The sequence below is a fragment of the Trichosurus vulpecula genome, chromosome 9 (assembly GCF_011100635.1).
Source record: "Trichosurus vulpecula isolate mTriVul1 chromosome 9, mTriVul1.pri, whole genome shotgun sequence".
NCBI classification, from domain to species: Eukaryota; Metazoa; Chordata; class Mammalia; order Diprotodontia; family Phalangeridae; genus Trichosurus; species Trichosurus vulpecula.
Window position 1 is genome coordinate 57,203,359 of NC_050581.1, and position 25,273 is coordinate 57,228,631.

Below are 25,273 nucleotides of genomic sequence, written 5' to 3' on the forward strand. Positions count from 1 at the left end.
TATTTTCATAATCAGCTGGTTACCCACAAAAGACTGTTCCACACCAAAAACTTTAGCCTGCACCAACTTACAAGGAACAAGGCTTCTCAGTGGTGCTGGGAAGAAACCAAATGGAGTGAACCAGAGATAGACTCTTCATTTACCACAAGAAATAGCTGATTTCCAGTATAATAAACGAGTCACTCCATACCACTAATGCTCAGATTTTCCTGTAGGGCTAGCTTCAGTCCTTTAACCTTTTAGTAGGAGCTACTGGAAAGCCTAGAGGTAAGAAGGAAGGGGGTGAAGACAATTTCAATTTAAAGTCCAATGTCTTATCATGGAATGCAAGTGACCCTGGGTTCTCAAAGGCCATGCCAGAAGATCACAAGCTCTTGCAGGTTCTACTATGTGGGTAAAATTTTCAATAGAGTTCTGGTAACAAATTGGCCATATGGGGATGAATTATTTGGCAAAGGAAACCCAAAGAACAAAGAAAAATACCACAAAATCCCACTCAATATTATGTAGACAGACCCCTTCTTCTGGAGCAATACTGTCAAAGAGTGGCAGAAAATGAGATGGGGTATAAAGCAGAACTGTTTTTACAGCATCTATAAAATTAACTTAACTACTGGTGGTCTAAATGTGAGATTCTTGTCCAACAACCAGTGAATCAATATATGACTGGAGACACTGACCTATATAAAAATAGTCGTTCTTGTTATAAATAAAACAAGAAACCCTTTGACCCAGCAATACCACGTCTGGGGCTGTATCCTAAAGAGATCATAAAAATGGAAAAAGGACCCCTATGTTCAAAAATATATATAGCAGCTCTTTTTGTGGGGGCCAAGAACTGGATATTGAGGGGATGCCCATCAATTGGGGAATGGCTGAACAAACTGTGGTATACGAATGTAATGGAATACTATTGTGTTATAAGAAATGATGAGTAGGCAGACTTCAGAAAAATCTGGAAAGGCTTATATGAACTGATGTTGAGTGAAATGAGCAGAAACAAGAGAACACTATACACAGCAACAGCCAAACTGTGTGATGATTAACTTTGATAGACTTAGCTTTTCTCAGCAGTGCAAGGATCTAAGACAATTCCAAAAGACTCACCATGGAAAATGCTATCCACATCCAGAGAAAGAACTGTGGAGTCTGAATGCAGATCAAAGCATATAATTTGCTCTTTTTTTGTTTGCTTTTTCTTTCTCATGGTTTCTCCCATTCATTCTAATTCTTCTTTACAACATGACTAATGTGAAAATATGTTTAATAAGAAAGTGTATGTAGAGCCTTTATCAGATTGCACGCTGTCTTAGGGAGGGTGAAAGGGAGGGAGGTGGAGAAAATTTAAAACTCAAAAGCTTATGTAAGTAAATGTCAAAAACTAAAAATTAAAATTAATGAATTAAATAAATGAATTAAATAAATTAATAAAAAAACCAAGAAGATGTAAGAAAGGCACAGCTACATGGAAAGATGGCTTATAGTTTCTCCTTTGAGGGAGGCAAGCTGGTTTTATTATGGACAGAAAGGTAATAAGAAACATCATTTCATAGGACAGTCCTCATAATAAGCATATGCAAAAAGACTAACTTGAAAATAATTGCAGTTTATGCTTTATCATCTGTTGTAGAGGATGGCAGAAGATGAGGATGAGGAGAAATCCTATGAAAAATATAGTAAAAGTCTCCAAACCAAATTAACACATACTTTGATACTTGGTAACCTCAATGTAAATGTGGTCACTGGAAACAATAACAAAAAAGTCAGAAAATACGATTGTAGGTTAAGAAATTAAAGAAGCCAAAGGCATATAGACCATTACGAAGCCTCTCACCTACATGTCGCCAGCATTACATAGTGGACTGGACTAGGAGTTAGAAGTCACTCTTTGACACTTAATAGTTATATGACTATGGGAAAATTACTTAAATTCTGAGTCTGTTCCCTCCTCTATAAAATGGGGATAAAAACACCTAAAGTACTCAACTTACAGCCTTATTTTAAAGCTCACATGCAATAATGTACGTAAAGTACTTTAGAGCACACTACATAAATGTCATTTATTACTGTCGTATTATTATTGTTGTTATCCAGAAGAGAATCAGAAAATACTGGACAAGACAAGCCCCATACATCACAAAAAGTGAAAAGAACTACCTTAACAAGCAGGAAATAACTACTGTGGGAGTCACTTCTGAATCAGCAGTCCGTGTGTAGTCATACCATCAACTCTTTAGAGCAAAGGTCAAAATCGGTATCATAGCAGAAGAAAGGATAAAGACACAAAGACACTGTAAGCAATTAGAAGACCTACAACCTGATATATTCAAACAAGCTACTGATGCCACTAAGTCGAACTGGATAAGAGAAAAGATGAGGATATGGATTATCATAATTTCCCACGGAAGTTTAATTAATCTATAGCAATCACCACATAAACGAGGTTAAAAAAAAAAGTCCAGAAACTACCTCAGACCCCAAACATCCAATCTACTTGTCAAATGGAAGGATGTAGCAGCCAAATATGGAATACAAACACTAATGAAGAGGATGGCAAAAAATGAAGAACAGTATTGCCTCACAAATGGAGAGTAGAGGAAGGGAAAACAAATGAGCAGAAAGCTTGGTCTGAGATCTCAGCCAGTTTATCCAAGGGCTGTTATAGATGAACCCGAAAGAACAAATTTGAAAATGCAACATATTTACATCATAAGGGACAGTGGAACTACCACATTTGGACCTTAGCACCTCATTCCCCAATGTACTGTATGAGGAGATAGACATGGCATCTAAGAAAATGAAACTAACCCTCTGACCCAGAGACTACAATACTACGAATATACCCCAAGGAAGTCAGAGCAGAAACAAAGGTCCAATAATATACACCAAGATATTCATAGCATCATTCTTCGTGGTAGCAAAGAACTGGAAACAAGGTGGGCACTCATCAATTAGGGAATGGTCGAAAAAACTGGGATATATGAATATGATGGAATATTGTCATGAAGTAAGCCACAACAAATATGTGGAATTCAGAGAAATAGGGTAGAATTTATATAAACTAATGCGCAGTGAATTAAGTTGGGTACTATGAGCCTTTCAGTTCCTCAGGCTCACAACCTAGATGGCATCCTCAACTCCTCGCTCTCACTCCCCGTGCCCAACCTTTTGCCAAGTCCCGTCAATTTTACCTCTGTAACATCTCTTGCATATGAGCTGCCTTCTCTCCGCTGACACTGACACCACCCTGGTGCCCTGGTATAGACCCTCATGACCTCACACCTAGACTACAATAGCCTATTGATTGGTCTGTCTGCCACAAGTCTCCCTCTACTACAGTATATTCTCCATCTGTCAAACTGATCTTCCTAAAGTGACTGCTGTCATTCTGCTCCTGTAGCTCCCTGACATGTTCAAGATCAAATATAAAATTCTGTTTGGCATTCAAAGTTCTTCAGAACGCAGCCCTCTCCTACCTTTCCAGTTTTCTTACACTTTATTCACCCATTCGTATTGTGTAATCTGATGACATCTCACACAAAGATACACAATATTCCAACTGTATTTTTACCAGCTGTTCCCCATGCCTAGGAATTCTCTCCCTTCTCATCTCTCCCTCCTGGCTTCCTTAAAAACTGAATTAAAATCCCATCTTCTGTAAAAAGCCTTTCTTTATCCCCCTTAATGCTAGCATCTTCTAATTTATCCTGTTTATGCCTTGTTTGTACATAGTTGTTTCCATGTTGTCTCCTTAGTTAGACTGCAAGCTTTTTGAGAGCCAGGACTGTCTTTTGCCTCTTTTGATGTCACCAAAAGTGAAGCAAGTGCACTGCCTGGCACATAGTAAGCACTTAATAAATGTGCATTGACTGCATGACCATACTTATTTGTTAAAAAGGAGAGCTTTTATTTGTGGAGTGGGAGAATAGGGGTGGAGGGGGTGGCAGGATATGGGAGAACTATGCAAAGGGATACGTTAGGGACAGTGATCCAAAAAATGAGAAAGAGAAAAGCAACAATGAGACATTTAAAGATACACAGAGACAAGAAGAAAGAAGTTTAGAAGGGGACAGACAACTAGAGCAATGCTGGTACTACTGTCTGACATTTAACATATTTGAAAAACAAGTTGCACATTATAGAAATTTACAGTTTCTTACATAATCTTTCTTTTCTGTTCTCTGTATATGGAAATGTATATATTTGTTGCTGACCGTTAATGTCATAAAAAAGAGAATTTTTAAAAAGACAATAATTTGATTGAACATGTCTAACCTATAACAAATTGCTTACCATCTCAGGGAGGGGGGAGGTGAGAGGGGGAGAGAGAAAATCTGGAACTCATAATTTTTTAAAAACTGAATGTTACAAGTTGCCTTTATATGTAACTGGGGGAAAAATAAAATATTATTTTGAAAAAAAGATAATGATGGTCTTAGAGATTAGATAATGAAAAATATCACCCTCTTTCTGGGAGAGAAATAGGAGACTACCAGGACAGAGTGCTGTATGCGCTGTCAGACACAATCCCTGTGCTTAATTGATTTTGTTATAAAACACCATTCAACAGGAGGGGGCAGTTTTTACCCCAGAAATGGCTGTGATATAATGACAAAATGCACCAATACAGCATATTAAAGGAAAATGAAGCTAGGCAAAGCAGGATGAATAGACCAGTTATACATTAAAAAAAATGTGTTGGAAAAGACACAATTTTGAAAGTACTGGGAAACTGATTTTCAAGATATCTGGAAGAGTGATATTTATTAGTCTAAAAAATATGGCCAAGAAGGGATCACTAACTGCTAACCATATGCTTCGTTAACATGTAATTGATTGAAAGGTGTATATTCATCCTACTGCTTTTGTCTGTTGATCATAAAAAAAGCACCATCTTCTGTTGAGCAGAATGCTACATACATGGCTCTCCTCCAATGAAGTTTCTACCACATGAATGTTAAAGTCATGAAAGACTCCTGAATAAATGCAACCACTATCTTCTAACAATATCAAATGAACCATAAAGCAGCATCTTCCCTAAAGCAAGGCAGCAAAAAGAGCACATTTGGGTTTTAAACCCAGCTCTCCCTCTGTGACTTTGTGTGAAACCTTTCCAGTCTCTTTGCTTGTTTTCTTATCTGCAAAATGGGTATGAATGTATCTTATTACTAACCTTACAGGATTACATTAGAACCAAATGAGAAAATATATTCAAGAACCATAAAGTGCTATATAAATGTCTCCCTATTGCCTCTAGGATAAAATGCAAGCTTCTGTTTGACTTATAGCCTTTCAAAAATCCAACTTTAATCTATTATTTCCAGTCTGAGTATGCACAGTCCCTTTCATGTACTCTACATTCCAGCCAAACCAGCCTACCAGCTACCCTCTGCACACAATACCCCATCTCTTGTCTTCATGCCATCTTCCACAACTGTAATACTCTCCCTTTTCACCTTGATCTCTTAGAATCCTTGGCTTCTTTCAAGACTCACTTCAAGTGTCACTTGTTGCTATGGGCCTTATAACCTATTTGAGTCCCTCAGTTACGAGTGCTCCCCCATCTGCACCCTAAGCTTTATATTAGCTCTGTATTTTATTTTTATCTATGTACATGGTGATTCCTAAAAGAATGTAAGCTTCTTAAGACCAGGGACTGTTTGGCTTTTGCCTCTTTATGTCGAGAGCCTAGCACAATGACTGCAATATAATAAATGTTTACTACATTGAATACATTGAATGAATTAAATGAATACCATGGAGTTTATCCTTTTTTATCCTATAAAAATGTGGGAAGCCAATCTTTATTTTAGAGCTTTTGAATAAGGAAATACCATGATAAAAAGGTCATTTTAGTTTAAGAAGACTGTTCTGACAGTATTGTACAGAATGGATTGGAGGAGGTGGGGCCAAGATGGCAGAGTAACAGGGAAAGTACAGCTAACCTCTCTGTCCCTCCTCTGAACTCCTCCACAAAGATCTAGAAAATGCACTCAATTTAGTCCTGACTGTGATAGCCATGAAGAAATTCACAGTGAGTCATTTCTCTAGCCTAGGCTGACACAGAGATGTCTGTGATTACTGGGAATGGAGACTAGTTAGCAATGGCCCCATAGAGCATTCCAGCACAGGCGCTGAATGACAGTCAAAGCTGTAGACAAGGCAAGAGCAAGGAGACCCACATGAAGGGGCCCAGCCTTATAGAGGGTGAAGGAACAGGTGCCCACTGGCAGCTCTGCTGCTTCCTACCCAGTTCTGGGGCATATATCTGGGGGAGACTAAGGAAAGGACCTGTCTTAATTGGTGGTATTCCATGGTGAGGAGCTGTTAAAGGTCCCTGGCTAAGTACTGAGCAAGAAGCAGGTTTGGAAGCAAACATGCTCTGATACCAAGAACGCAGCAGAGTCTGAGTTCCAATCCTCAGCCTAGTTTGGAACCTTCAAGAGAATAACCATGGCAGTAATCCCATAATAAAGGGAAGTCTGTAGTTTTGTTACTCTGAATCAGCAGAACTCTGCAGATGGATGACAGTGGCTAAGTCAGGAGTGGGGGGTGGAGTCTACTGGTACTCCAACCAGGAACAAGACCACAGGTGTGCTGCTCAGACCGAAACCAAGGTCAGAAACTTCTAAAGCTCAGACTAGGAGGGCAGTGACCAAACTTTACCCTGTATCAGACCACTCTGAAAGCGCTTAAAGCTTGCAGATCCCCAGTCTGAGCTATTCCTGAAGTTCTAAAATAAGATAATTCTTAATACCCCAAGAAAGCAGCAGAAGGACCCAAGAAAAAACTTGAAACATTCCTTCCAGAACTGTACAGAGCCTGGCCCCAATATAAAGACTAAAATCAAAAAGTAGGCTGGAAGAATGATCAAACAAACAAACAAAAATCCCACCACAAAAAGCTATTAGGGTCACAAGGACACTTATAACACAATTCCAAAAGAAAGGAATGACTCCAAAATACCTACAAGCAAAGCCTCAAAGAAAAACAAAGCTTGGGTAGAAGTTCAACTAGAATTCCTAAAAGAGGTGAAGAAAGATTTTTTTAAAATAACTTTAAAAAAACAAATAAAAGCACTAGAGGAAAAAAAAATGGGAAAAGAAATGTGAACTATGTAAGAAAGAACCAGAAAGGGAATCAACAGCTTGACACAAAAGGAAATAACAACAACAGCTAACATTTATATAGTGCCTACTATGTGCCTGACATTGTACTAAGCACTTCACAAATATCTCATTTGAGCCTTACAACAACCCTGGGAGGTAGGTGCTATTATTACCCTATTTTACAGATGAGGGAACTGAGGCAAACAGAGGTTAAGTGACTTGCCCAGGATCACATAGTGTCTGAGTCAGGATTTGAATTCAAGTCTTCCTGACTCCAAGTCAGGTGATCTACCAATTGTGCTCCTTAGCTGCCTAGTAGCAGTTACAAATTATATTTAACATATAATTTTATATAGTAAAACTATAATAGCGGGGTATGTCAATTAATCCCCTTAATAAAGGACCTGGGTAGAATTTTAGAAAAGTTAGATATGATAGATCTCTGGAAATAACTGAACAGGAACAGAAAGGAATATACAAATATTTCAGCTGTGCATGGCACCTTTACAAAAACTGACCATATATTAGGGCATAAAAACTTCACAAATAAATGTAGAAAAGCAGAAAAACTAAGTGTATCTTTTATCTATCACAATGTAATAAAAACTATATTGAATAAAAGGCCACTGAAAAATTAATTGGAGACTAAATACCTTAATCCTAAAGAATGGATGGCTCAAAGAATAAATTATAGGAAAGGTTATTTTGTCAGTCACCAAAAAATATAGTTATATTATTAAAACCCTTTCTCTTGAAAGATGTGCTTCTCTAGCCTCAAAATACATAGTTTGAAGTTAATATGCCTATACCTCTCATCTCCCCCTTAGATTAAAAGATACTTCAGTGCAGAGAACCATATATGTACTACATGTTATGTACACTGGCCTAACCAACTTAAAGCAAGGTGGCTATCAGAACTAGGAAAACTTCTTTGCATGGTGCAAAAAATATTCAAAGGCTTTAAATCTGGAAGGAACCTTATAGAATATCTAATCCAACACCCTCGAAGTACAGATGAGGAAAATGAGATCCTAAGGGCTTATTGTTCCTGGTGCTTTCTCATGGTACACAGATAGTAGATGATCAGGGATTTGAAACCAGAACCTTTGACTCAGAATTCAATGTTTTTTCTATTTCTCCTTATTTGCCTCTTCAGTAACTGAATATAAACTCATATGTCAGAATGGCACTGAAAATTAACCTAAGTAATCTGCTTGAGTATGCAATGTTTTTTTTTTTAAAAAGAGAACTGAAAATGAAAAGAATTTTTCAGTGTATACCTAGTGCCATACAAAGGTGAGGGGAACCCAGTTTGGAAATATACAAGTATAGATTATCAGGAAGATGAACCTTGGGGGAATGGAAGGATGAATCAATAGTAACCATGGGCTGGACAGACATCCATTAAAAACTAGTCATTATCCTTCTCTCTGACTCCATGCTCACCAAGCAACTGTAAAGGCAATCAGTGTATGGGAAGATCTTCCCTGCCCGTTTGAGTGGGCTTCAGGGGCAGGGCTCTCAGGGTCCTGGGGGGAGTGCTTAGGCCTGGAGCCAATGGTAGGTGCCTGAGTTCTGGTCCACCTGATGACATGAAGCCTGTGGTGGGAGGAGCTTGCTGAACAGTTGGAGCAGAGCTGAGAGGCAGGTTGGTGAGGCAGTTGGTGAGAGCAGTTAAGAGCTGAAGGAGAGAGGAAGCAGTCAGCTAGCTGGAACACAGCTTGGAGATTGCGGCAGAAGCAGCAGCGGCAGGCACTACAAAAAAGCAGGACTGACCCTCGTGGAGACCGGAGAGTGCTGAGCAGGGGCTTGAGGCCAGTGGGTGGTCTTCTTGCTGGAGGGCCCTTACATTGTGGGGGGAAGCACCAGTATGGCTTGGCTTGCTGCCATAATGTTTTTCTGTGGCCTCCTGGTCACTATTGTGAGATGGGCATCCTGGTTTTTGAAGGTTCTTGCCAGGATGTCGGAATTAGGGACACTGGTCCATGGGTCTGCTACTTTTGAGTTTCAATAAACGCTTTAACTCCTCTGCCGAGAATTCCTTATATCCTACGATTCTGGACCATTCAGGCATATTCATGCTTATCTTTGAAGTCATGAATTCTGCCTTAATGATATAGCAATTTTCTGTTAATTCATTTAATTTCTAAATACACTGATACCAGAAATGGAGTGTCCTATATAACCAAACATGAATATTCTGATTTATTCACTAAGTACACCCTTATAATAAATTGATTTCCTAATACACAAATCAACCCAATGGATGTTTCACTGGCATAAGTCAGTACATTATTCCTAGGGGAACTAACAATAGCTTTTACATCTGGAAGACTGAATGAATGACCTGACCTGAGCAGAGGTAAACACAATGAGGTTCAACCTCAACCCACAACACATCTTTAAACCACGAGGAAATTCACCAAAGACAGAGGCCATTGCTTCATTCTTCTACGTTTCTAGGCAGTCCTAGAAACCAGTACCCCTCTACCTCCTAAAATATATGTCATTTCTTCAGTTCTCACTTAATAAACCCACTCTAAAACACAATCAACCACTTTCCACAACCCTTCATCCGCCCTCTGTGAATAAAACATATCAGTTATCCTAAATAATTTTTTCCAACAGCAAATCATTAAGACACAGATTAAATAACCCTAGTATTTTATAAACAGAAGGTTATTCACGCAATGCTGTTGGGGAAGAGTAGAAAAAATGGACAAAAGAATTACCTCATCATCTTTCCATTCTGAGAAATCAATCTTGAAAGAAGGAAGGGAGAATTGCTGGCTCACCCCTCTCTTATAATGGACTGTCTCAGACTGCAAAGAAGGATTCTTTGTGCTGTATCTGAAAGGGGAGTAAGGACATAGGAGAGAAAGGAGAAAAAGGTGAAATTTTCAGTAACAAATGCCTTCTCTATATTCCATTCACAGTGTGTCATTGATGCTTGTCTGCCTTCCAGGAATCACAAATGGCAGCTCTGAAAGCTTGACCTGAAGCCATTTTCCTCCAGACACAAAATCATAATCTATCATTTCGAAATTCTATTAGGGCAGTGGTTTTTAACTTCCTTCTACTGGACTGATATAAGGGAATACTCATAACACCATTTCAAAAGGCTTTTCCCAAGTTTTTATGATTTGTTTTATATTATCATTCACACAGATCTGCACAGGAGTTTATACTTTTCTTGAACACCGAAACATCAAATAACTACCTTGTTATTTCATTATTTAGGCTGTCCATCTCTTGCCACTAAAAAATAATAACCTACACTCTTCTCACTTCACATCTCCCTTCCTGGTGCTCAATGTTCCTAAGGACTGGGCTGGTAATTTCTGGACCAAAGAAATCAATCCTCTTTCTTATGTAAGAGGTTTCCTTTGGCATTAATGATTGAACTAAGTGGGGTCACAAGGAAGAATACAAAAAACAAGGTAAGGTTTGTCAATGATTCAGGGGCAGAATTCACCATTATGAAATCTGAAATGTCCCTCTTCTAACCTTTTCCTTCCTGAATGCTTCCGCTATAGTAGAATCTAGGCTTCAAGGTATGGACACAGAGAGTATAAAAGATAGATAATGAAGGACAGGCATTTGACTTCCCTGTAGCTCAACAAGAAACAGTATCAGGTCCTGCACAAAAACAGGGAGCAGGGCCATCATCTTTAATACAATGGAACATCTTATACCTTTGCTGTTTTTCTTTGACTGTTCTGCCCTCTTTAGTTCAATTTAGTAAATATTCATTAAGCACTTTCTATTCATAGGGCTCTATGCGAAATGTTTAATACTTATCATTGAAACAATATAGGAAGACCCAGGAAGACATTCACACACGGGGGTATTCATTTTCTACACCGTATGTAGTAGATGCCAGAATGATTCCTCCAACTACATTTTCCACTGTGTGCACTGGGATATCTTTATCAATTTTAGGAGAGAATACTGGTAAGAAGTCATATTAATCTTTGTGTGACACATACTTTAGGTAAAGGTTAGTGGTCCCATGACTGTGTATGTGTGAGACATAACGCAAAATGAAGGCTGGTAGCAAGAGTCATTTCCAATTATCTGAACCTATGGCACTGATTAAAAACCCACCAGTTGGCTACATCTAGGGAAGACGGAGCTGAGTATAGCCAAGGCACATAGGCAGCATCCCAGAATTAAAGGAATTGTCGGGTGGGTATGCTGATGATAGAGGAAAAGGAAACAGACTGGGCTTACAGGAAGCTAACGTTACATGTGATAGGCCGTGGAAATGGGCATAGATTTGGGAAAATTAAGAGCTACCCAATGGGTCACTGTGTTGATATTTTGCTAACTCTATTCTCTTCTATGTCTACATAACTTCCACTGACATTCCACTCTAATGCCTCAGTGTGGTGCGAAGAATGCCCAGAGTATTTGAAGGCTATGCCAGTGGAACAGAAGATCTTGCCAAGCTGGAAAAGTTTCAAGCACAAGCCTGATGACAGTCTATGTGTGCTGTCTGAGAATCAGCTAAGCTAAATTCAGAGAGGCCCATCCCAAGACTGGAAACAGGGTGAAGAATTTTTCAGCTACATCAACTCTCAAATAATCACTTAAACAACTTCTTAATCATAGAAGGGTTATGATCTAGATAGGCGAAGGAAGTGCCCACACCAAAGAAATTACAGATCCTTGAATTATGGAAGTGAGTCTGTATAAACTATGAATTTGTTCTCCCCTTGTAGATAAATAGTCTTGCTTAAAACTCAAGTTGAAGGGGCAGCTAGGTAGTGCAGTGAATAGAGCACTGGCCTTGGAGTCAGGAGAACCAGAATTCAAATCCAGCCTCAGGGACCTGACACACTTACTAGCTGTGTGACCTTGGGCAAGTAACTTAACCCCAATTGCCCTGCCTTCCCGTCTCCAAAAAAACAAACAAACAAACAAACTAAACCAAACCTCAAGTTGATTCACATGAACTAGAGAAAGAGAAAAAGTCTAACAGGTGTGGGGAACCTTCGGCCTTGAGGACACATGGCCCTCTAGGTCCTCAAGTGTGGCCCTCTAAATCCAAACTTCGCAGAACAAATGAGGATTGTGTGAAGTTTGGATTCAAAGGGCCACACTTGAGGCCTAGACGGCCTCAAGGCTACAGGCTCCTCACCCCTGGGGCTTTAGGAACTTGGGTGATCTGGCAGCAACAAAGACTTCGGAGTTTAAGAAAGGATTCGAGACCATGATTAGGCTAATAGCCCAAACCTGAGTAAAGACACCTGTCCTATATGGTGGCTGATATGCCAGGATGCAGTTACCTTTGTTAAAGATCTGTGAAACCTTTATTTCCACTCTGCCAAAAGTGGTAGCAAGATTCACGGTCAGGGCTATGTTGTTATATATTTACTGTTGTCCCCGATACCTTAATGCAGAACATGTCTTTTTAAGGCAGAAAAGCAGATGTAATAGTGCACAGGTAGAAAGGGGAGACTCAAGAGAGAAGGCTGGTATGCAACGAAGCAAGGAACAGTGGGCCAGTGTGAGAAGTGAAGTGGGGCAACAGTGCCTCAAACTGCCGCAAACACTTCCACTAGGACAGGTTTTACTACGCTCAATCTCTTCCATCAGAACAGGGATTCTTAACATGGGGGCCACAGACACCCGAAGGTCTGTGCATAGGTTTTTTGGAGGTGTCCATGAACTTGAATGGGGAAAAACTACACCTAGGTTTTATAGTCAGTTTCCTATGTATAATAAAACTTTCCCAGATCATATAATACCAATGCAGCAGGCCACAGATTCATGCCATCTAGCCCACAGAGATGGGGCACTTACCACCTGCATCTGCGTGACTTCTCAAGGCAGCTCTTTTCCTTCTGAACAGACCAGATTATCAGAGCTAAACCTGCTTCCCTAGAACTTCCACCCTAAATTCTAGTTCTGCTTTGAGTACAAAGCGGCACAAGTATAATTCTTCTTCCACATTTCAGCCTTTCAAACAGCTGAAGACAGCTATTACACCCCATTCCTTAAGTCTTCTCTTGTCTCTAAATACACCCAAGCTCTTCAGCAAGCCCTCGCACAGAATGGTTCTGGGTCTCCTTCCTACCCCGTGTGTCTGTGAGGCAGTAACCACAGTGAGACGGTGATTGTCAAAGTGCCTCTGTGGTTCCGTATATGAGTACATGAGACTCTCCCCATGGGAGGTGGAAGAAGTGAACCATTCATTCAGACACCAGAGAGCCAGATCCCACAAGCCAGCTACCCAGGCCTTGGGAGTGACTGAATCAGCAGTGGCAGCAGCTGCTTCTGGAGTTCTCAGCCCAGACAGTAAGGGGATCGAACAACTGCTCAGAAGGAGATTACAGGGGTCTCTTTGGTAGCACTCTGTTGCTTTGCCCATACTTGGATCTGGGTGGCAGACCTGGGGTGAGGAGGAGCACTAGCATAGCAGAGCTTGTGGTAGTAGTGAAGAGGAGGACCCTCCTCACAGTTCCAGGGCAGAAAAGAGTGCTTGTGCTCACTCACACACCAGAACACGGGCCAGGAGAGGAGTAAACACTTCTCCTTAGATCATACCACCTTGGAGGAACTGAAAACTTACAGGTCCCTAGAAGTATCTCTGAAAACAGCTGCACAAAAACCCTGAAGATTGGGACAGTTCACCCTCCACATTGGAAGCAGAGTCTTACCCTAACAGAGTTAAAAAGTCAAGTAATAATAGGCTGGGAAAATAAGCAAACAATGGAAAAAAACTCAGACTATAGAAACTCACTTTGGTGACAAGGAAGATCAAAACATACACTCTGAAGAAGACAACAAAGTCAAAGCTCCTACATCCAAAGCCTCCAAAAATATATATATGAACTTGTCTCAGGCCATGGAAGAGTTCAAAAACAATTCTGAAAATCAAGTAAGAGAAGTAGGGGAAAAATTGGGAAGAGAAATGAGAGTGATACAAGAAAATCATGGGAAACAAGTCAAAAGCTTGGTAAAAGAGACCCCAAAAAATACTGAAGAAAATAATACCTTAAAAAATAGATTAGACCAAACGGCAAAAGAGGTCCAACAAGACAATGAGAAGAATGCCTTAAAAGCAGAATTGGCAAAATGGAAAAGGAGGTACAAAAACTCACTGAAGAAAATAATTCCTCAAAAATTAGGATGGAGCAAAAGGAAGTAATGACTCTATGAGAAATCAAGAAATTATAGAACAAAACCAAAAGAATGAAAAAATAGAGGCCAATGTGAAATATCTCATTGGAAAAACATCTGACCTGGAAAACAGATCCAGGAGAGATAATTTAAAAATTATTGGACTACCTGAAAGCTATGATCAAAAAAAGAACCTAGACATCATCTTTCCCGTTAACATCAAGGAAAACTGCCCTGATATTCTAGAACCAGAGGTGAAAATAGATTGAAAGAATCCACCAATCACCTCCTGAAAGAGATCCCAAAAGAAAAACTCCTAGGAATATTATAGTGAAATACCAGAGTTCCCAAGTCAAAGAGAAAATATTGCAAGCAGCCAGAAAGAAACAATTCAAGTATTGTGGAACCACAATCAGGATAATGCAAGATTTAGCAGCTTCTACATTAAAGGACTGGAGGGCTTGGAATATGATATTCTGGGGGTCAAAAGAGCTAGGATTAAAACCAAGAATCACCTACACAGCAAAAGTATGATCCATGAGGGGGAAAAATTGGCATTCAATGAGACAGAGGAATTTCATGCATTCCTGAGAAAAGACCAGAGCTAAATAGAAAATTGACTTTCAAATACAAGATTCAAGAGAAGTATGAAAAGGTAAACAGAAAAAAGAACTGTTTACCTTCCTACATAGAATGATGATATTTGTAACTCATAAGACCTTTCTCATTATTAGGGGAGTTAGAAGGAATATACATATATACATATGTGTGTGTGTGTGTGTATATATATATATATGTGTATATATATGTATGTGTATATATATATAGAGAGAGAGAGAGAGAAAGAGAGAGAGAGAGACAGAGAGACAGAGACAGAGAGATAGAGAGAGAGAGACAGAGAGAGAGAGAGACAGAGGGCATAGGTGTGAGTTAATAAGAAGGGATGATATCTAAAAAATAAAATTAAGGGGTGAAAGAGGAATGAAAGGGGAGAAAGAGAAAGGGAGAGGTAGAATGGGGTAAATTGTCTCACATAAAAGGGCAAGAAAAAGCTTTTACAGAGGAGGGAAAGAGCGGGGAGGTGAGAGGGAATGAGTAAGCCTCACTCTCATAAGAACTGGCTTAAGAGAGAATAATATACACACTCAATAGAGAATAATATACACACTCAATTGGATATAAAAACCTATCTTATTCTACAGGAAAGTAGGAGGGAAGGAAATAAGAGAAGAGGGAGTGATAGAAGGGAGGGCAGACTGGGGGAGGGGGTAATGAAAAACAAACATTTTTGAAGAGGGGCAGGGTGAAAGGAAAGAACAGAATAAACAGAAAGGCGAGATAGGATGGAGGGAAATACAGTTAGTCTTTCACAACATGACTTATGGAAGTGCTATGCATGACTCCACATGTATAACCTATATTGAATTGCTTGCCTTCTCAATGAGGGGATTTGGGGAGGGAGTAAGGGAGAGAATTTGGAACTCAAAGTTCTAAAAACAAAATGTTAAAAATTGTTTTTACATGTAACTGGGGAAATAAGATATACAAGCAATGGTGTACAGAAATGTGTCTTACTCTACAGGAAAATGGAAGGGGAAGGGGATAAGAGAAGGTGGGGGAGGGTGAAAGAAGAGAGGGCGGATTGGAGGAAGAGGTAGTTAGAAGCAAAACACTTTTAAGGAGGGACAGGGTGAAAGGAGACAGAGAATAGAATAAACAGGGGTAGGGGGAATAAGATAGAGGGAAATACAATTAGCAATAGTAACTGTGAAAAAAAATTTTGAACCAAGTTTCTCTGATAATAAAGGCCTTATTTCTCTTAAAATAGAGAACTGTGTCAAATTTATAAAAATAAGAGCCATTCCCCAATTGATAAATGATCAAAAAGATATAATTAGTTTTCAGATGAAGTAATCAAAGCTATTTATAGCCATATGAAAAATATTCTAACTCACTATTGATGGGAGAAATGCAAATTAAAACAATTCTGAGGTACTACCTCATACCTATTAGAATGGCATATAGGACAGAAAAGGTATATGACAAATGTTGGAGGGGATGTAGGACAAATGAGACATTAATGTACTGTTGTTAGAGCTGTGAATTGATTAAACCATTCTACAGAGCAAAGTGGAACTATGCCCAAAGGGCTTGAAAACCATGCATACCCTTTGACATAGCAATACCACTACTAGGTCTGTATCCCAAGAAAACAAAAAGGAAAAGGACCTAAATGTACAAAAATAATTATAGCAGCTCTTTTCTGGAGTTAAAGAATTAGAAATTGAGGGGACACTCATCAATTGGGGAATGGCTGAACAAGTTGTGGTATGTAATTATGATGGAATACTACTGCACTGTAAGAAGTGATGAGCAGGATGCTCTCAGAGAAACCTAGAAAGACTTGCATGGGTTAAATGCAAAGTGAAATGTACTGGGTACAAAATAACAGCAATATTGTAAGATAATCAGCTGTGAATGACTTTGCTATTCTCAGCAATACAGTGATTCATGACAACTCTGAAGGACTTAGGATGAAAAATGCTATCCATCCCCAGAGAAAGAACTGATGGTGTCTGAATACAGACTGAAGCATACTTTTTTAAACTTTATTTTTCTTGAGTTTTTTTTTTTCATCTATGTTTTCTTTCACAACATGACTATTATGGATAGATAGGTTTTGCATGACAACACATATATGACCTATATGGAACTGCTTGCCTTCTCAATGGGGGCGGGGTGAGGAAGGAGGAAGGGAGAGAAACTCAAAGTTTTAAAAACAAATATAAAAAATTGTTTTTACATGTAACTGGGAAAAATTAAATACCAAATAAAATATGTAAATAAAAAAGACTGATGTTAAAAATAGGGAAGGGTCAATTTGACAAAGGTCAAATTTTCAAGAACTGTTTCACAATGGATGGAATACAAACTCAAAACCAGCCAAAGGGTTCAGGAGAATCAGCAAAGGCAGGGAAAAATGGACAAGGATGGATGGATTTTCACTTTCTTAAATGAAGACCTCATCTTATATTTCACCCCACAAAATGAAACCATTTGCTGAGAGCCCCCCTCTTGTTCTCTCCTCTTCAGCCTATATCACCCAGATGCCTTTTGCTACTTTCTCCTCTTTCATCCCTATTTTCATGAAGATGTAGTGACATTAAAAATAGCATTAGTGACTCTATTTTGCCCTCTCCACCATTTTGTGAAGCTAAGTTTCAGAGCATCTTCTAAGTCACCTGATTTTAGAGAAGTCACAAAAGTACTCCCTCTGCTGTCACTCAACTTAAAAAATGTCACAAAACTACCCCTCTCTTTCAACCCAGTGTCTCTTGATCCCTCCACCAATTACAAAACTATCCCTTTCCCTCTCAGATCCCCTCCACCAATAAGAGGGTATCTGAATCCCTATAATCCTGTTTTCTTCACTCCTTCCAAACTGGATATTAACTGTGTAGAAACCAATGGTCAATGTCCTTGGCTACTGAAAGCCTTGGAGGTTTGTTTCTGTACCACATGCATTGCTCAATAAACTGCTGTCTGAATGTAACTGCTCACTATCCTCAACTCCACTGTAACAGAGTTGCCCCTTGTCCTTGCTAAGACCAATCCCTCCACATTTGTCTTTGATCCTACCCCTTCCTGACTTCTCCGAACAACTCTGCTTTTTCTCTTATCTTCAGTGTCTCCCTATCTACTAGTTCCTTCCTCAATACCTACAAACACATCCTTATCTTCCCCATCCTTAGAAAACCTTCACTTGATCTAACCATCTATGCTAGCTATCACCCTCTCTACAACTCTTCACAGATAAACTCCTTGAGAAAGTCATTTTTTCTCTTACTCTTCTAAACCTTCTGCAATCTAGGTTCTGACTTCATCATTCAACTAAAACTATCTTGATTCCTAAATCTAATGCTCTTTTCTCAATAGTGATTGCCCCACGACTGCTCAGAAGCATTTAAAATCTTCCCCTGGATACTCTGCTCTCTCTAGGTCTATATGACACTTTACTCCTGGTTCTCCTCCTATCTGTCCAACCACTCCTTCTCAGTTTCCATTGTCAGTCCTTTACCCACTAAACATGGGTATCCCCCCAAAGCTCTGTCCTGGGGAAAGGGACAGAGGGAAATTCAATATTATACTATTATGTTAATAACCAATTATTAATTTGTGGTATATCCTTTTTTCTCCTATTTTTGTCAAGACCCCACTCTTGAAAAGGTTAGTGAGTCTCTGAAGGGTCTGACCACAAATATGATCACTCCTAGCCCCCAAAGCATCTGCTTATTAGTGAGTTTGGACTGGGACCCACCCAAATGGGACTCTGGCTTTCATTTACTCGATAAACAGAGGTCAAACTGAGCTGCTAAGCAGAGAAATTCTAGTGTCCTTGGTCCCTTCACATGAGTGTGGGGAGACTTGGCTCATGAAGGAGAAATAAAACCAGAGAGAACCTGATCAGGGTGCCCAAATTGCTAGAGGTGAATAAAAACTCATGACCAGGCCACATTCTCAGCTGATATTCCCTCCCTCAAGAATGTGGTCCTTGGAGGGACTGAGAGCTCTTAGTCCATACCTTCTCCGTAACTGTCCACTAATTAGGGTAGCCATTCCCTTGTCAAGGGAAGGCCCAATAATGTGCTACCAGGAAGACAGTAGGGGCATTTAAAATGATCCAAGATCTGTCTTTGGTTACCAAGAGAAACCACTGACCATCAATCTACTGATTATTGACTAACCTAGTTAATAAATTGATAATTAATACCCAGAAACTTTGTCTCTCAGAGTTTTATTTGTGACAGGATTCTATATTACCTTACCTGGTAATCTATCAGCTCCCATGGGTTTAATTATCATCCCTATGCAGATGATTCTCAGATCTCTGTATCCAGCCCTAGTCTCTCTCCATTCCTGCATCACCAGTTGCCCCTTGGATATCTCCAACCATATGTCCTGTAGAAACCTCGAACTTAATATGTATAAAACACAGCTCATTATCTTCCCCTGACCCACACCCTCCCCTCTTCCATGCTTCCCTATTACTGTCAAGGCACTACCATCCTTCAAGCTCAAAACCTCAGTATCTTCTCTGACTCCTCACTTGTACTTAGCCCACATATTCAATCAGTTGCTAAATCTTGTTTCTGCATTTACATCTCTCAAATAGGTCTCCTCTCTACTCACACAGCTACCACCCTAGTTCAGGCCCTCATTGCCTCACACCCGGACTACTGCAATACCTCTGGCTGACCTCTCTGCCACAAGTTTCTTCCCCCACTCCAATCTAGACTCCATCAAACAAAAAGTCAAAGTGATTTTTTTTCTAAAAAACAAGTCTAAGAAAAACCAGCAAAGATGGCAGAGTAGGAAACAACTACTCCAATAAAGGCCTATAAAGAGCATCATTTGAACTGTGATCAGGACATCCAAGGAAAAATCACAGTGAGTCATTTTTCCAAGTCATGTCAGCAAGAATAGGAAGAAAGACAGAAGTTTGAGGACACTAGGGACAGAGAATAGCCAAAAGGGTACCACATGGAGCCTTCTAGGAAGAGGAATAAATTGAAGTCTATGGTTATGTTTTATGGCAAGAGGCAATCCAGATTCAGTAGGCATGGGCCTGGCACTGTGTAGGGCAAGAACAACAGCCAAATGGCAGCAATGTAGCTCTGTACCTCAAAGCTGAGTTGCAGATCCACTATGAACTGAGGAAGGGATCTGCACTCAGGGCAAAAAGTAGTTATGGGCCTGAGGCTGTGCACTGGGCAAAGAGCAAGAAGAGAAGCGTGCAGTAGCTGTGTGACTCCGACTTAAAGGTAGGGTCAGAAGAGGCAGGGGTCCTCAGATTCAGCCTCCAACCCAATCTGAGGCCTATAGCTGAATCATCAGTGCAAGGCTCTCTGACCAAGAGGGATTCACTCCAAACCTTCAGAACCTTCCATGTAGCTAACAGAGAGCTGGGACTTTCAGCAGTCTACTGGGACTCCAAGCAGGAGCAAGCCTATAGTGTATTGCCCAGACTCAAATCAGGGTCAAGAGCTTGAAAAATTCAGATCAAACAGACAGCAATGAAACTTCATCTTAGGCCAGACCTTGTCAGGTCAAATATTCTCTCCAGAAGCATGCAGAGCTGATCCTGCCCCTAACATAAAGACCCAGTTTAGGAGTAAGACTGGAAAATAAGTAAACAATAAAAGATTCTTGTCATAAAGAGCAACTATGTAACCGGAACGCTCAAAATGCAAAGCCAAAGCCTCAAAGAAAAACAGGATGAACGCAAGGTTCAATCAGAATTCCTGGAAGAAATAATTCAAGAATTAAAAATTAATTTATAAATGAAATGAAAGTGCTAAAGGAAAGGAAAGAATTGGAAAAGAAATGAGTACCTTGGAGGAAAGACTTGGAAGGCGAATTAATCGTGCAGCACAAAAGGCTGAAGTTCAGATCCTGACCATGACACACCCCTACCCAACGTGATTCACTGGTTCCTCATTACCACCAAGATCAAATTGAAACTCCTCTGTCTGGCATTTAAAGTTCTTCATAACTTGGTCTCTCCTGCCTTTCTATCCTTCTCACCCCTTACAACCTTCCATGACCTAACTACACCAGACAACTTATAGCTCCCATTACTACTTGATCTCTGTACCTTTACGCTAGCAGTCCCATGTCTGGAATGCTCTGCCCTTTCACCTCTGTCTTTTAGTTTCCCTGGCTTCCTAAAAATTCAACTCAAATCCTACCTGCTGCTGGAGGTCTTTCCCACCCCCCTCAGCTACTAAGGCCTTTTCCTACCTAGTCATATGCATGTTGTATCCCCATTAGAATGTGTTCTCCTTGAAGGTTTGGGGCTATTTTTTGTCTCTCTTTGTATGTAGCCTTAGTGCTTAGCACAGTGCCTTACATATAACAAGCATTTCTTGTTCATTGACTGGCTAGTTAAATTAGAAATTTAAAAGTTTAAACGTCAGAATCAGTAGAAGGAATCTCAAGAAAGGACCAGAAAACATGAATTTGTGTTTCCCATACAGTTCAAGAGAAAGAATCCTACAATTGGCTGCAGTTCTAGATTTATGAGATAATGATAAAAATTCTGATCTAATATAGCAGGCAAAGAAGAGTGAATAATCAAGCTATCAAATGGCCTGATAAAGCTAATCTAAGGAATCATATCACTTCCTTTGTCTTGATTCTACATTTATCGAATAATCTTCTGATTTTAATTTCGTTTCCCAAGCTGGTTACCCTAGTGGGAAACGAATGTATCTTTGACCATGTCTCTTGTGAGTGTGTCTAGGCTTGAAACTTGGCCGCCATCATGAGACATCACCCCAGTCTTGTATTCTAGTATTCAGGCCTAGGAGTGCTAGCAGAACAATGAGGTCAAGAAAACTTTCAATCCCTGAACACACATGCAATTCCAGCAGAGACTCACATTGCCATTCCATTCATGAACTCCTCCATTGCTTGGCAGTATATTGTGATAGCCACTCGAGCATCAGCATCAAAAGTGAACTCCAGGCTATACATGACTCTTGGCTTCTCGTTCTCTTCTGTTGGGCTGTCAGCATCATCTTTGTACCTAGCCAAATAGGAGAAAAAAGGAATAGCAAAGTCAAGTCATTCAACATTAGATCCTATCCCTCACAAGAAAACTCACCAAATTCAGAGTCAACAGATGATCAGGATGCCAGGAAAGAGAAAGGAAACCAAAACTTTACCTTATGGTTATCATCCTGCTTCAAAGTCAAACTGCTTATTTCTTCCAAATAGATCTGCAGCCCTATATAGTTGTAATCACTGATAAACTTAAAGAAATGTCCACTTCCCATTCACTTATTTCCATTCCCCCAATTCCTAAAATATGTTCATACAGAAATAAAATACATCATCCTGGATGGCATCTCGGCCAGTAGTCTGTTTCTAAATAGGTCTTTTCTCAGAGGCTCGGCTTAAATGTAAACCCTGGTGTGTCATTCTTGAAGTAACATTACCTCTCATCAATGCCTGGATTAGTGATATAGTGGAGCTAGATTATTGTCATCTGCTTAAAGAAAACAGCCCACACCTAGGAAATCTCAAGTTTGGCACTCAGCATCCATTAGACTGTGAATTCCTTGAGGGCAAGGATTATCTTTTGCCTTTATCTGTGTCCTCAGAGTTTAGCACAACGTCTAGCACATAGCAGAAAAAGTCACTAGTCTAAACAATGGTGACTAGGTCAGTCAGTAAGTATTTACAAATGCTCATTGACTCCCCTACTCATCACTATAGCAGTCAGGGGCCAGTTCAATTTTGTGCCCATAAAATCTGAGATGGCTATGTTTTTGCGAAGACTATTCTGAGAGTATAAATTTAGATGAGACCTAAACCGAGGGAGCCTATACAGGTCCAGAGCTATCAAAGACATTCTACTCCAGGCCTGGACAGGTTACAGGAGGTTCAGATAACCCTTACGCAAGTAGGTCCTAAGGCTTCTTTGGTGGATTACAATTTCAGGCTATAAACTGGCTATGGTCACATCTGATGTCTCAGGTAGATAGAGGATTCTTGCAATTATCTTGGTTCAACCACACATGGCTCCAGAAATATCCTGAGGTGAAAGTTATGGGATGACCTCATAGCCCAGCAGTGTTATTATTTACACCAGAATGAAAGGAAGCATTTTTTTTTAACTCCAGATCTTTGGGCTCTGACTGGGTTTGACACTTTGATGCACCACTCTCTTTTCAATGAACTCCTAATCCCTTTTTTCCTACCAAGTCAAGGCCCTCCCCACCTTCCTTTCTCTCAGGAGATAAAAGAGGGCCCTTCTCAGCACAGAGAAACCTCTAGATACCACAGGTCTCCAAAACAGCCAGTTTCAGAGTTTAATATTCATGAATAAAACACTACTCCCTCAAACAATTGGAAACACTGGTAATTGCATCTAGTTCAAAGCCTTCTTTTTGGCTCCTATGAAAAGACAAAGAAAAAAAGAATCATAATGGAATCATCAAAGAAATTGCTTTATAGTCTCTCTAGACTCTCAGACTCTCTTTTCTTCTGTACCATTTAGAATAGTGAGCCTCTTTGCATTTAGCAGAGAATCTGACCATCCATTCACATGGACTACACACTTTGGCCTCATGAGCACTGAGTCCTATCTTTCTCACCATTGTCATGTATTCAAGAGAAAGAATGTTCAAAAAGATTACCTCACAAGCCGTAAGGAGTCTTTGCGTATATTCACCAAGCTTCTTAGAGTCTTTACAGGTTCATGGGGAGCAGGAGTGACATAGGGAAACTAGAAGACAAAGACCAAAACCAATCTGAAGTCAATATCTGAGGATACTGAATAGTGGGTAAATGCTACGCCAAACTATCCTCAAATTCAAGTACGCAGGTCTTGATGGACCTAGCCAGGGTCACATCTAGATATAATCAGCCAAACCATAGGTTTCCTGGGGAGAAACATCAGCATATAACGCATAACACAACAATTTAGCATTTTATGCTTTCCATTTGGCCATGGATATCAAATTCTGCCAACGGTCCAGAAGGTAAAGGAATCATCTATTTTACAGATGAAAAAAACAGAAGAAGAAAGACAAAGTACCTAAGTAAGGCTTAGAATTTAGATTGTCAAATCCCATTCCCATACTCAATTCTTAAAGATGGCACTTTAACATTATTTAAAATTACACAGTTCCTGAAGCCCTGGAATGATGTGAGTTTTTGTTTTCATTATTTAGTTCCTCATTTTCAAAAAGCTACCTTCACCTTTCTGAAGAAATAGCAGACCTCCCTTCCCAAATGTTCAAACACCATCAGGTTTACAGAATAATTTAGGCTGAGGATTACAGCAGTATTCTCAATTTCAAAGAAATTTAGACAACAGGCAAAAGTTCTCTGTTCAACAAGTCTGGCAATGGAAGGTACAAGACAGATGCAGCAACACTTAATAATGTGTCCCACACATTTGATTTTAAACTAATTTTTGGTCATTGCACGTTCAGAAACTTTTACTGTTGCCAAATTGCCCATATGGGGTTGAGACCTACAGTTTAAGAAGCACTGGATTAGACCAAGAGCTCCACAGTTTCAAAGGATCCAAAGTCAATCTACAGACTGTAATACAAGGAAAATTAGGAACCCCTGAGAAACCCCTATCTACTGACAAGCACCCCCAGAAAGAATGGACTCAGATATCTTTGGCATTTAGCAAACCCCCTGGGACTCTGTGGCTCCTCCAAGGAATGTCAATAGATAGGACCATCCCACTGAGAGATAACTTGACAGACCCTTCCTGGGAGATATCCCTGGGACTCTGTGACTCCACCAAGGAATGTAAAAGAGATTATCCCATTAGTACGATAACCTGACTGAATCTTTTGATCAGCCAGGACCTTTGTTCCTGTTTCTTCCCCCACTCTGTACCCCCATATCCTATATAAGCCAAGCCATCACCCCAACACATTTGCCATTGATTTGTGGTGCTGTACCCCGATGGCCGCCGGCTAATAAATTCTCCACTTAAAACTTATACTCTGTGGTGTGTCTCGCTCGCTTCTGGTACAACAGACAACTAAAGAAAATTCCAAGTCAAGGAAAAGAAGTTTTGAAATTACTAACAAAATATTTCGCCAAGAACAAAGGAAGTATGTGATGCTATGAGAATTCAAAAGCACCAATAAAAGCTTGCCCACAAACTCAGACTTGCATTTGGTTTACAGCCAACCTGTATTTCTACCTCACCCTAGCTGGAATGCCTTCCTTTCCTGTCCCCTTCACTAGTCCAAATGCTGTCCCATCTTCAAAGTCCTCCCTGAAGGTCACATCCTCTACTGAGGCTTCCCCAAGATTCAGTAATCATTGCTCCCATGGTACTCCAGTACAGTCTATACCACAACTATCTCATGTCTATTTCTATTAATAGGGATTGGGATTGAGACTGGATCTATGGTTTCATTGGTGTAGGAAGTTCCTAATGAGAAATTTATTCTACCAGTATGTGTCAGCACCTCATAGTCTTTTAAGAAAAAATTAAT

General features: G+C 39.9%; 1 protein-coding gene across 4 annotated transcripts in view; it reads right to left on the bottom strand.

Moving 5' to 3' along the window:
- Nucleotides 1-25,273, bottom strand: part of MGRN1 (mahogunin ring finger 1) — a 115,522-nt gene that overhangs the window by 55,095 nt on the left and 35,154 nt on the right. For all 4 annotated transcript variants that reach the window (XM_036737887.1, XM_036737888.1, XM_036737889.1 and 1 more), the window contains exons 3-5: nt 23,441-23,529; nt 21,679-21,825; nt 9,842-9,959 (exon numbers count right to left, since the gene is read on the bottom strand). In XM_036737887.1, coding sequence (XP_036593782.1) covers nt 9,842-9,959; nt 21,679-21,825; nt 23,441-23,529 — 354 coding nt within the window. The remainder of the gene's footprint in view (nt 1-9,841; nt 9,960-21,678; nt 21,826-23,440; nt 23,530-25,273) is intronic.